Below are 12,414 nucleotides of genomic sequence, written 5' to 3' on the forward strand. Positions count from 1 at the left end.
GGCACTGGCTGACCGTTTTGCTGGAAGACTGGGATGGGTAGCGCTTCCTGCCGTCTCCCCCTGACGTCGTAGGGTATCTCTTGTGTCCACCTTCCTCCCCCATTGGTGGCTGGAAGAGAAGCATCCCAGTATCAGCACAGCCTCCCCCAAATGCAGACAGCCCTCCCCAGATCAGAGAACAGCCTTCCCGCAAACCTCCTGCTGCAACTTCTCTTCCTGGCCCACAAGGAACACGCGTACTCATCCCAAGCACACAGCTGCCTTCCTCTCCAAATCCACCTCTGCCAGACTTGCTGAGACAAACACAGGCTGACTTCCAATCAAGTGCAAGGGTGACAACTTAATCTCCTTCCCACACAGAGCACAGTCCAGAAATCCAGAAGCCGAAGCTCCACACAGTGCTGGCTCCACTCGAGCCATCAAGGCTCACTGTCCTCCCTCCTCAGCTCATCAGGAAAGATGGGCTTACCCGGTTCCCCAGAGAGCTGCTCTGAAGTGGATTTGCAATATTCAAACCCTGAAGCTTGTTCCTGGCCTGGCTGCAATGACAGGGCATGACACTAGGTGTCAGTGACTTCCCCTGCCTGACACTGCTTGGGGGCTGCCCCCCAAATCCTCTATCCTTGGAGGAGGCCATCAGTGTGGTGCAGACACTGTGTCTACTCACATCCACTCGGAAGTCCTCGAGGCGCTTGAACTTGCTGAGGTATTCTTGCAGTCTGCTGTTAATGTCCAGATTTTTGGCTTTGGAATATTTTAAGAAGGCCCAGAACTTTTCCAGCCCATATAGCTGTCCTGGAGTGGAAGAAAACCAAACCAGAGGTCAGCAGGACAAAAATCAACCCGAAAGTCAGAACCCTTTTCTCTAGGTTTCCCCACCATTTGCCCTGCAGACCCTCCTGTCCCACTGGTGGCCACAACTGAGGCAAAACAGAGAACCAGGAGTAATGGACAGCCCTCTTGGCAGGGGATGTCCCCAGGCTCAGCTGACCTGGTGGTGACAAAGTTCAGCCACTACAGGGCCTTGAGAAACCCTAGAGGAAGCGGTGCCTCCAGAGAAATGTTTTTGGAGAGCTACAGCCTCCCACTGACCTCCTCCATCCCCCCAGCGGTCTTCAGGATGGTGAGTGTCCACACTCACCCCTCACCCATGAAGTGAGCAACAGGGCATCCAGCTGCTCTTCAGGACACACATCAATGTATGTGTCACGTGGCTCCTCCAAACCCGCGAGAAGAGCCCCAGGGGCAGCCATGCAGCTGGGCGACATCCCTCCCAATCCCAGGGGAGGCCAAAAGGAGGCACCTACCAGCTTCATAATCCTTGATGGTCTCTTCTTGAAAGTCCTTAAATATGTCTGGCCGGAACTTCTTCTCCAGCCCGTAGCTGTAGTATCTGAAAAGGCACTCCAGACCGTACCTGGGAACAGAGCAGCACGTGGTGCTCAGACACCGGTGCATGCAGCACCTGGGCAGAGAGGCTTGAGGGCAGAGCCCTGCTGTGTACCAGCAGCAGGAGGTGACTGCGGAGGGCCCCAGACCCACTTCTGAGCAAGGCAGAGATGCTGCCTTTGTTTTGCTGTGAGCCAGGCAAAAGGCCAAATCCTTCTGCTCTCACCCCTCCTAGCAAAGGCCACTCTGCCCCTCCTCTCCTACCTGTATCCCTCCTTCCCGTCTTCCACAGCCAGTTGCTTGAACTCCTCGTACATTTTCTTGTTGAAGTGATCTCGGAGGAAGAAGGACCAGAACCGGAAAAGCGTGTTCATCTCCTGGGACTGACCAATGCCCAGTCGTTTCCGCTCTGTTTTGGGAAGAGGGGATGATTACAAGGCAGATCCTCTCCCAGGGAGACAGCTCTTGTGCAGGGCCTCATCTACAGGAGGGCCCTGTGACTTCACCCAGCCCCAGTGCTGGACACCCCAAGCCACAGCTCATGCTTAACACAAACTGCAAGGAAAACATCAGCTACCAGTAAGGTTATCCCGTAGGACCCTGCTTATCTCGGTGTGCTGTGCTCTGCAGCCGCACCCCATTCCCCAGCACAGCGCAGGCACCCTGCCCCACACCTCACAGCGCAGACATCCCTACCGTTAAGGCAGCGCCGACGGTACTTGTGGTAGACGTGTTGCGTGAAGCCGTTCTCCTTGAGCAGCTCATGAGAAGGATGCTGAAACTTGGGCAGGGACTGTGGGGTGCAGCCGTAGCTTCCGACAGCCGGGGTTCCCTCCGAGGGGCTGGAGCTGAGCGTAAGAGACTCCCATCAAACCTCTTCCTTGGCATCCCCCAGCCGACAGCAGCGCTGGGGTCACACTCTACCCATGGCACTTGTCTGCTGGTCCCACCAACTCCCTGTCACAGTCTACTCTGGGTTTGGGGCCTGGACCATGAGGCATCCTACTAGGAAGGAAACTAATGTTTCCAACCAAGTCTCATCTCATTATTCCAAGGCTTCAGTCTTCCTTCAGCTCCTTCCAGGAGGAACAAGCTGGGTCCCATTCCTTTCTGCAGCCACCTAACAGGAGACCTCCCCTCCAAGACCAGACACTACTTCTCCCTTTCCTTCCCACACTTGCTCCCTTTCCCATTTCCAGCTCCTGTTTGACCCCACACGCCCATCTCCAGTACCTGATGGAGGCAGTTCGGGGCCTGTGCTCCCGAGAGTCCATCACCCAGCCCACGTGGCACTCCATTGGGGGGTTCGAACTGTGCCTTGTCTTCCTCTTTCGTGGAGTCTGCAAGACATGGTGCATCAGGGACATGTCCCCTTCCTCCCCAAATCCCAGCTGGGAAATCCCAGCTCCCATCACACACCCCAACGTCGACCTCACCTTGGCATCTATCGTCCTGCCCTCTTTCACCACTGGGTAGAACCGGGGTGTCTGCGTTGGGTCCTTCAGCTGAGGCGTGCGAGGGGTCCGGGGGGTCCTGGCATTGCGGTAGTTGGGTGATTCTGGTACAGTTGTAGGCAAAGACCGGGCGATGGTTGAAGGCTCAGGGACTCCAAACAACTTGTTAGCCAAAGCGTCTGTAGGTACTGCAGAGAGAAATCCCGCCCCGGCCCAGGTCAAGCTGAGCTCTGAGCAGGACAGCATCGCTACAGCCCTGGGACATCCCCCGCGCCCAGAGGAAGACAAGGCATGAGGTGCCACGCACAGCACACAAGGCCCAGCAAGCAGCTGCCTTCCAGTATTCAGACAGGGTCCAAGAGGTAAGATACAGCCAGGGAGCTACATCAAACTCTACCAAGGCTTCCCCACCGAATTGAAGTGCTCCTGCTTTTGGGCCTTCTCTTCTAGAGCCAAAATGTCTAGCTGCGACAAAAGCATTGCTCTGGGAAAGACAATCCCACATGCCTGTCGCCTCAATTCCTTCTCCCCAGCTGCTACCCAACCTCTCACCAGGAGGAAGAGGGACAAACTCAGTCCCACCCATTCGCGGGCCCTGCCTCTTACCTTGCTGGAACCTGGGGGGACCAGGAGGGACTTCCTGGTTTGGATCCACGGGGGGCTCTGGGGTCAGGGTATCAAACTGCTCCCTGCTGATCATATTCACCTTCTTGAAGTTCTCCACCTCTTGCTGCATTGGAAGAGGAAGATGATGAAGCAACAAATTGCCCTTTTCTCCCCTCATCGCAAGAGCTCATCAAAACCACTGCTCCGCTTGTGCAACAGGCACAGCACCAGGCAACCTGGGGCCCGGGTGCCCAGCAGGGCAACCTGCTCTGTGCAGAGGTACGAAGGGAAGATGTAGAAGACAGAAAACCTGGCATTGCACAGGCCAGATCTGAGTCACTTTGCTGCTCCTGCGTTTTCAGGGATCCTACAAAGCAGCTCCACTATCCATTCCTTACTTCCTTCAGGCTTTTACCCACCCAGGTCAGCACCAGTGCAACAAGGTTCCAGGCAAGCTTGATAACTGGTGCTCAGTCAGGACCCCATGGCTCTGCCACCTTCTTGTGCTCACAGAACCTCCTCCCTGCATTCTCACAGCCACGCTGGCAGTGGGGCACAACATTCCCGCGAATTTTGAAGGGCCCACACTCCCAGCACACGCTGCCCCTCCACCACCTGCTCTTCCCCCACACCGTCAGCTTCTGCCACCCCAGAGAACAGCACCATTTCAGCTATGTGCCAGGTTTCAGACACGGGAAGACCGAGCCCAGCTGGCCGCTTCAACAGGCCGTCCCACCTCGCAGCCAAAACAATTTCCGTCGCTGAACAAGTCTTGGTGAGTCCCTGACCGTGAGTGTCACCAAGCTGGGATTCAAATGTTTCAAAGCAGCAGATGGGCTTTCTATAAAAAGCCCAAGTCTATGCAAACCATCACAAAACTAGAGAAGAGCAACAGGCAGAGTGCAGCCCAGCTATCTGTGAACCTGTCCTCAGTAAGCGTGGTCTCCAGGGGACCATGCCATGGAATGCTCGGCTCTACAGACACTGCAGAGACACCTGGTTCCCTGTAGATCTAGCACTGCCTGCCAAGACCTTGGCACAGAGTGGGGCAATGGGCCCCACGTTCCAGGTCACCTCCTTATTGGCATTTTGTTTATCTGGCCGTAGCCTTACGCCACGTTACAGAGCTGTGTTTATCCCTGATAGAGCAGAGTGCAATACAGGGAGCCAGGAATCCCAGGCTCTGCAAGAAGACTAATCCCAGCTTAAGCTCTGCCCCAGGAGTGGGCTGTAACCTGCAGCAGTGCCCTTCCCTCCCCACACCAATAAGGCTGTCAGCCGGCTGCGCACGAGGCTCCCGCACCCTCCACGCGCTCCCTTCAGCCGCTCTCACCTTGATCTGAGAATACTCTGGCTCAAACTGCTCTGTCCACAGGTCCTGCTCGTAGTAGTACAGCCCGTCATTGATCACCTTGGCCAACTCTGAGCTCATTTTAGCCCTGGACGTGTGGTTGCCAGTCCGGTCCCCGCCAGGATGCCGGCGCAGGTAAGGAGGCGTCTGTGTAACGATAAGGATCTTGTTCACGTCCCGATCGTCAATTTCATAATCTGAATCTTCATCTGACCAGTCGGTGAAGGTGTTCTTGCGCCCATCCATCTGCTCCATCTCCTCATCGAAGAGGAAGTCCAGCTCCTCAGGCTCATCTTGGTCCTTCTGCTTCTGCTGCAGCGGTGTCTTTGACTCCTCTGGTTTCTATAGGTAGGGGAGCAAGTGTGACACAGGATGATGACTGCACAGTGACACGAGCCTACTGTTTGGAGACCCAGCTACTGCCTCCTCTTTCCTTATCACAGCCAGAAGCTGCCCATTTGGAAAAATACTCCATATACACCAGTGAGAAGGAGCTCCAAAAGCGGGTCAAGGTGGGGCCAGGAGAGACTAGGACATCACACTCACGACCAGCAGACCCTGTTTGATCTGAAACTTGCCTACTTACGATTCAAGTCAGACAACTCGGAGAGCCCCACCACTACATCATCACCTACCTTGGGCCTGGCTGGGGAGGGCCGAGGTCTCTTCTTCACTTCAATCCATGTCTCTGAATCCAGGTCTGGCAGACTTGCGGACAGACCTTTGGGCATCGTCTTCAGGTTACTGACCTCCTCCGTTTTGGTGGGGACTGGGCTGGCAGGACGTGGGGAGCCAGGAGCAGACTCTAGAGCCAACGAGAGCCATAAGGTGCTTCAGAAGGAGGAAGGGAGCCTAGGGGATTGTGTACTTAAAGCACCTGACCAAAGAGAGAGTTATTTTGGACTAGATGATCTTCAAGGTCCCTTCCAACCACTAATATTCTGTGATTCCATTCTGGCAGCACGGCACAGCTTGTGGCCGAGGCTTACCAGCACATTGCCCACAAGTGCTGGAGGGAAAAAAGAAAAAAAAAGGCTGTGATGCTGGTGGTGGCCACAGAGCTCTGCAGGTGAGTTTCCCAGACACACAAATCCCTAAAGCAAGCACTCTGTTGCTCTCAGGGAAACCTTCTGAAGATAGTCTGGAGCCAGTGGGAACCATTCTTCTGCCACAGTTAATTCTTACAGCACCGAGGCCTCCACTTGGCCTCTCAGGCCCAGCCCCGGGCTCCTGCCAGCCCCGGGCTCCTGCCAGCCCCCCAGGATGGGGCGAGAAGAGCAGGAGGCAGTGCAAGGACAGCAGACCCTTTCCCAGCACTCAGCTAACAGCTCCATACTTGCTGCCTTGTTTGTGCCTAAATTACCTCCTCACTCATAAAGGATAAGTTGGGTTCACAAGTGTCCTCTGCTCTGCCCTGCAGAGAAGTATTTCCAGGCACAGCCAAGAGACTTCCAGCAGGACTGACCGTCCCTGAATCCCTCAGCCCCCACAAAAGAAAAGCCACAGATGTGAGTCTCTTTAATGTTTCCCCACGTACAGAGGCAGCAGCACTCCGGGGGTCTGAGGAAAGAGGTGCCACCACCAAGCACAAAGCAAACAGCAGAGCCCTGCCCTAGGAAATACTCCTGACTCTCAGGGTCTCAGTCCTGTTGTAGTACCACTACATCTCCACATTTCCTTCCACATTCCTCCCACTGCTCACCTGTCTCTTTCTGGAAGCTTTGCCGGGGCACAAACTCAGGGCAGTTGATGAACTGTGAGAAGTCTGTCTGTGTATAGTCTGCCATAGGAGGGCCAGGCAGAGCCCATTTTTCTGGCTGCTCTTTTCTTCTGATCTTCTCATCCACGATCTCCACCACCTTGCTGTCCTTCAGAGCCTGGAACCAAGTAACACTCAGTTAACCTAGGGCCCTGCCTTAGCATGTCAAGTGGCTCAGCCCCAGCCCCTCCTGCCTGGGAGGACAAAGAGGAAGCAAGTCACGGCTCCAGTTGCATCTCCTCCATAGCCCATCCAAAAAACAGGCCTCAGACAGGGATGGCGAGAAGAACAAGATGAAAAGTTCATCCTTCCTTGCCCTCACCTTGATAATGAGGCTGATGTCAGTGGTCAGCGCCTGCACCCGGTGGAAGCTGGCAATTAGGGTGATGGGAAGGAAGCCATCCGAGTCCATCTTGCGACGCAGGAAGAAGTCTCGCTCCAGGTTGTCCACGCTGAAGTAATATTCTCTGTATGGACAACACATCAGTGAGAGGCAGCTCCAAACCACTTTCCTCCGGGCACTCCCAAGAAAATAATCCCTGTCCTGGCTGTTACTACTGTGAGACTGAACAGAGAGACAGACTGGTGAGCCCAGACTTGGGGCAAGCTGGTGCTACTAGCTCTGTGGCACGGCGTCAACGCTCCTCGGCTCTAACCCTACTCATGGCATTAGCCATGCAGACTCCAGGGAGAGCATCCGTGAACATCCCACCAACAATGAACGCTCCGACAAGAAGAGGAGATGGTGCTTACATCTGCCGCTTGATGTAGTCTTTCAGCAGTTCCTGGTCCACGCTGTAGAGCTCAGCACTGCTGATGTTGTCGAAGTAGTAAGTGATGTTGCTAGCATACTTCTGGGTGCGGGAGCCATCTGAGCCCTCAAATTTCCGGTACCCATACTGGTAATCGAAGTGCCCTGTGGGACAGCAAGCGTCATCAGCACAGAGACCCCGGGATCTGCTGGACAGGCTGCACCGCCAGATGGGGCCGGAGTCCTGTCCCACACAGCTCCCTCCGCACTGTCCCTGGGGCCCCCATGGCAGCCCACAACGGGGCACCACTCACACTTCTCAACCTGCTTTCAGCCTTTGCTGCAGAAAGGATCCTAGCGAAGCTTCAACACCCAAAGCTAAAGGGAGGCCAGGAGCTCTCTTACCCAGGAGCAACTAGGCAGCACAAGTGACACACAAAGACCCTACACTGAAGCTGTGTCAGGGTTAGCACAGATATTGCCCCATCAAGTGCCAGAGCAGATGATCTTCCCCATCCAAACTATGACTCATGCCTGGCTCTCAGCATTTAATAAAGCCCCTGCAGAACATCAACGTGCTTCAACTCCTGCAGGCAGGGACACTGCAAGGGGCAGAAAACAGATGGAAGAGCTTTGCCTGAGTAGCGGAAAGACATTTGCCTTTATTAAAATACTAATAACAATAATTTGCTTTTATTAAAAGTAGCTTCACTTATCAGCTGGGATGACCTGCTGCAATATTTCCCTGTATCCCTGAGGCGTTCCACTCTCCCCAGGCTGCCTTGGAGCCCCAGGTCTCACACACACAGAGCCCTGCACACTTTGGCACATGCCCTGTTCTCTCCCTACTCTCACAAGACCATCCACACAGTGATCACCTCCTCTGCCACGGCCCCGGCCCCTGCCGCGGCCCCGGCCTCGGCCCCCGAAGGGCCCCCGGCTCCTCCCTCACTCTTCACACTGGAGGTTTCGTCATGGTCCTGCCAGCTGCGCTCGTGCTTGTTGTCCGGGTGCCAGCCTGCAGCAGGTGGGAAGGAGAGGCAGAAGGAGCATTACGGGATGAAAGCACCTCCCTGGAGCAAGCCCATTGGCACCTGGAGCCCTCTGAATGCAGGAAGGGTGCCCACCACCCTGTGCCACGCCTGGGCATCAGGGCTTGCTCTGCCTCACAGTCAGGGCAGGGAGGAGAGCGGATCCCCAGCCCAAGCCCCCACCTTTCAGCTCACTGCGGTTGTTGGAGGGGTGCCTGTGCTGCTCGTTTTGCCGGTTGTTCCGAGAGGCCGTTTTGTCCCTAGGCACCTCTGACTTCATGTCTATCTGCAAAGGGACCCACTTGTGTTTGTTGCCTGCAAAAGGACAGGGTTTGGGTGTGACACAGGCGCAGAGAGCATCTGCTTCCTTCCCCACTGCCCCCTCTTGTCACACAGTGCCCACACAGAGAGAAGAGAAAGCAGGAGGACCTTCTGGACCAATCCCTTCCTCAGACATCCCTCCAGGACTCACTGGATGCAGAAAGGCTCCAACCAGCACTCTAAGGCACGGAGGGATGTGACAAAGAACTCCCCTGGTTGCTTCACAGTACTTGTCCTTCCTCTGCCCCTTTCTGCCCACTGAGGCAGAGGCCAGGCCAAGCCCACACATCAAGCACAGCTGATGCAACCCAGTCAAGGGCTTTTCTATGCCCACAGAGTGCGCTGGAGAGGGCAGACTCCTGCCACGCTGCCCCAACACACAGATGTCCCTACTTGGGTCCTGCTCCACCTGCTCCCACTAAAATTTTGGCCCCTTGAAGCCTGCAAACATCTCTTCACCACAGCTGTCCCCACACTGGGACAGCGTCCTGCAGCAAGACTCCGCAGGGAAGGCAGGTGACACGTCCACGTGGCCATGGGTCACGGAGAGGGTAGACAGGCTGTGCCCTGAGGACTGTCCCCACCAGATCCTGCCTTACCTTTCTTCTTCTGAGCTGACTTCTGGTTGTCATCATCACCATTCTTCTCCTCCCCAGACTCATCCGATTTGGTTTTCAGGCTCTCTTTGCCATCACTTCCATCCCCTTTCTCCTGCTCTTTCATGTCTTTCTTGACAGGCAGTTTTCGGAGGGATGGCGCTTTGTGCGGCTGCTAGAGACACATCAGTGCAGGAAAGATGTGAGAGGTCAGAGAAAAGATGAGTTGGAGGCAGGCACCAGCTGTCGTGGAGAGAGCAGGAACAGAAGGACCTTGCCCTAGGCTGGAAGCATGCCTGCTCCATGCCTCCTGGAGCTGTTCTGCTCCTGAGAAGGGCCTATATCTGCACAGGGCAAGGGCCTCTACAGGTGCTGGGAAGTGTCTGAGCTGAGACACAAGCCTCAGGCAACAAAGTTACCAAGATGGACTGACAGAGAAGCATGGCGCTCCTCGATGAGGCGTCCCGCAAGGAACCAGACTGCCCCAATGGCAAAAGGGTGAGTGACCCTCACACCCTGACAGGTAGCCAGGAGCTGCCAAAGTAGCATCCAAAAATAGACAGGTTTCAACGACAACCAAATCCATAGCAGGAGAAGAAGGCCATGCCCCTCAGCACACCAGCCCTTTCTTGTGCTTTTTCAGGTTCTCCTGTGCAAGCCTTGGACTTTTGCTCAGGCCCCTTCTTGCAGTGAGCAGCTCTGAGGAGAGCAGGAACTGCTCTACCTGCTTCCCTGAGCCCGGGGAAGTTAGACCGAGCTCCAGCCTCCCAGAATAGCACCAAGGGAGGGAGTCCAACATGCGGGGCAGCCCTAAAAGGAAATCCCCTGCACACTATTCCTGGCTGCCTCCAGCACTGACACTCAGGACCCCATGAGGCCTGGTTCAGCCAGCGCTCCCAGTCCTGCAGCGGGACGGGGAGGTCTGCAAGGGTCTTATACTGCTCACTGGAATGATTCTGTGTTCTTACCTGGACGCTCTTGTGGGCTATTTCTCCAGGTGTTGGCCAATTTGTGGCATCACCGAAGTCACCAACCTTGTATCCAAAGAAAAATGTCTCATTAGTGCACAAGCTGTGGGTGCCATTCCCTGTACCAGCAATGAGAAGCCCTTCCAGCCACAGTCACCACCACTGCTGTCCTGCAGACAGCTGTCCCCAGAAGTTTGGGGAGTGACAACCAAGCTGCATATATACAGCCCCCCTCCCCACCCAAGCAGCGCCCAAACTTAATCCCAGATAACTGCAGCCAAGGTTATGCTTACTGGGGATGATAATGAGGCTGCCACCAGCCCCATGGGCTACCCGCCTCCCAGCTCCCACCCAACTTTTTGCCCCAGCAGCAGCATTTGTCATCAGGCCACCTGAGGTAACTCAGTCACAGGCACTGTCCCTTGGGCTGGAAAAGCACACAGCTTTCAGCATCCTAAATCCACCTTAAGCAACTATATCTCATTAAAGAAGGTGCCTCCACCTAGTGACAAGTCACAGTCAGGCACAGCTCCTGAGTGCCCAACTGCAATCAAGTGCTGGCAACAGGAAAGCAAGGGAACATGGAGTAGAACTGGTGGGAAAATTCAAGCCGGTGTCTGATGGTGATTGGAGCTCCAACGTTCCAGACCCCTCAAGGCCACATAGTGGACAAGCAGTCCCACCAGATCTGGCCACCACCATAACTTCTACCTCCTCCAGGTTTCAGAGAGGACCTAAAGGACAGAGAGGCAAGAACCCAACAACTGCCCAGGTACATGATGAATCTTGGCTGAGTTTAAGATTATCTGGGCACAGAAACTCCTCCTTGTCCTTAAGGGGTTACTACTTCTAAATCCATTTGTAGGGGCCAAGGCCTCTGTGAAATCACACCTCTGCATTCAAGTGCCATGCTCCTCTCCCCAAGAGGTAGGGTTCCTGGGAAAACCACCCTCAGTGTAGGACTACACTTGTTTCAGATAGGAGCACCTTCCAACCCCAAGGCCCTCCTCTCCCGGAAATGGAACAGGTAAGGAAAGTCATATCAAGATTCAGGTGAGTCTTCACTGGCTGCTGGAAGCAAACACCAAGAGCCCATGTCCCTAGTGTGCCCCAGCTGCATGCAACATCCTCAAAAGCAACTGTCCCTCCATCACATGCTGATGCCCTGGAACAGATTTCCCCGGTTCCTCCAAAGGAGTTGCTCTGTTCGAAAGCAATTACCCCAGCTCTCCGTGCGCCAGTAAAGAACAAATTGCACAGAGAAGAAAGGACCTGCAGACACACCACTCTATCACATCACCGCCCCATCTGCACTGCAAAGCAGGGCACTGCCTAAGCCCATGAGGACTTGGGGTGTCCCTGGGATGGGGGGAGAGGCTTTCCACAACCAGAACTGTGCTCCGAGTACCTCCTTGTGAGAGAGGAGGTGAGAAGGTCTCCTCTGGCCTTGCTGGGCAGAACATCAGTCCAGGCAGCATGCAAGACCACTAAAACACTGAAGAGGAGATGGACAAGCAGGATGTCCTCCTCTTGCTCGTGCAGGCAGCCTGACCAGCACATCAATCCCTCTACAGTCAGGCTTGCAAAGGAAGCAGTGTGCTCACCGGACCCTAAGGATGGTCACACAGGCCAACAACTGCACCAGAAGGTGGTGGGCCAGAGAGGAAGACAGAGGGCACAGCCTTACCTTGCTTCCTTTCCGCTGTCTTGGGTTGGCAGCCCTCACCACTTTTGCAGGAGTTGTATGTTCTGCAAAAGAAGAGGAAAACTGTTAAAATACATCCGAGGGCTGTAGAAGTGTTTGCTCTGGAGGGAGGCAAGCCAGTTTGCTTTGTTCAGCAAGAAGGGTTAAGAGAAAAAGGTGAACAGAAAACAGAGCCAGCTCCTGACCAGGGTCTCAGAAGGGCCCATCAAGATCAGAGGACTCCTGATCAATCTAGGTGGGCAAGAAATGGGCCTTTAACCCTGTCCCACCAGAGGAAGGCACTCCCTGACTTAGCTCAGCCCTCCCCACTCGGCACTGCCAGCAGGGAGGAGGGGTAGCAAGGAGTTCAGCTCACTCTGTGAAGTGTCACACAGAACCTGATCTGCTGTTAGGCACAGCAAAATAAATATGCCCTTGGACAGGCAAGGCCCATCGCCGCACCGATGTGGCTGGCTGTCCCCAGAGAGCAGCAAGGGCTCTGAC

General features: G+C 55.0%; 1 protein-coding gene across 1 annotated transcript; it reads right to left on the minus strand.

Moving 5' to 3' along the window:
• Positions 1 to 667: 667 nt before the first annotated feature.
• On the minus strand, positions 668 to 11,975 carry LARP1 (La ribonucleoprotein domain family, member 1; the record flags this gene model as incomplete). The annotated part of the gene is given in 18 exon segments (XM_009866027.1): positions 668 to 795; positions 1,308 to 1,417; positions 1,654 to 1,798; positions 2,086 to 2,237; positions 2,623 to 2,729; positions 2,826 to 3,031; positions 3,450 to 3,573; positions 4,783 to 5,142; positions 5,436 to 5,605; positions 6,503 to 6,677; positions 6,882 to 7,026; positions 7,313 to 7,475; positions 8,189 to 8,251; positions 8,254 to 8,328; positions 8,525 to 8,656; positions 9,262 to 9,433; positions 10,227 to 10,292; positions 11,914 to 11,975. Coding segments are annotated over 18 exon segments (2,555 nt in total), but the record flags the coding sequence as incomplete, so codon positions are not given.
• Positions 11,976 to 12,414: the final 439 nt, after the last annotated feature.

Source organism: Apaloderma vittatum, unplaced genomic scaffold (genome assembly GCF_000703405.1).
Source record: "Apaloderma vittatum isolate BGI_N311 unplaced genomic scaffold, ASM70340v1 scaffold34933, whole genome shotgun sequence".
Taxonomy (NCBI): domain Eukaryota; kingdom Metazoa; phylum Chordata; class Aves; order Trogoniformes; family Trogonidae; genus Apaloderma; species Apaloderma vittatum.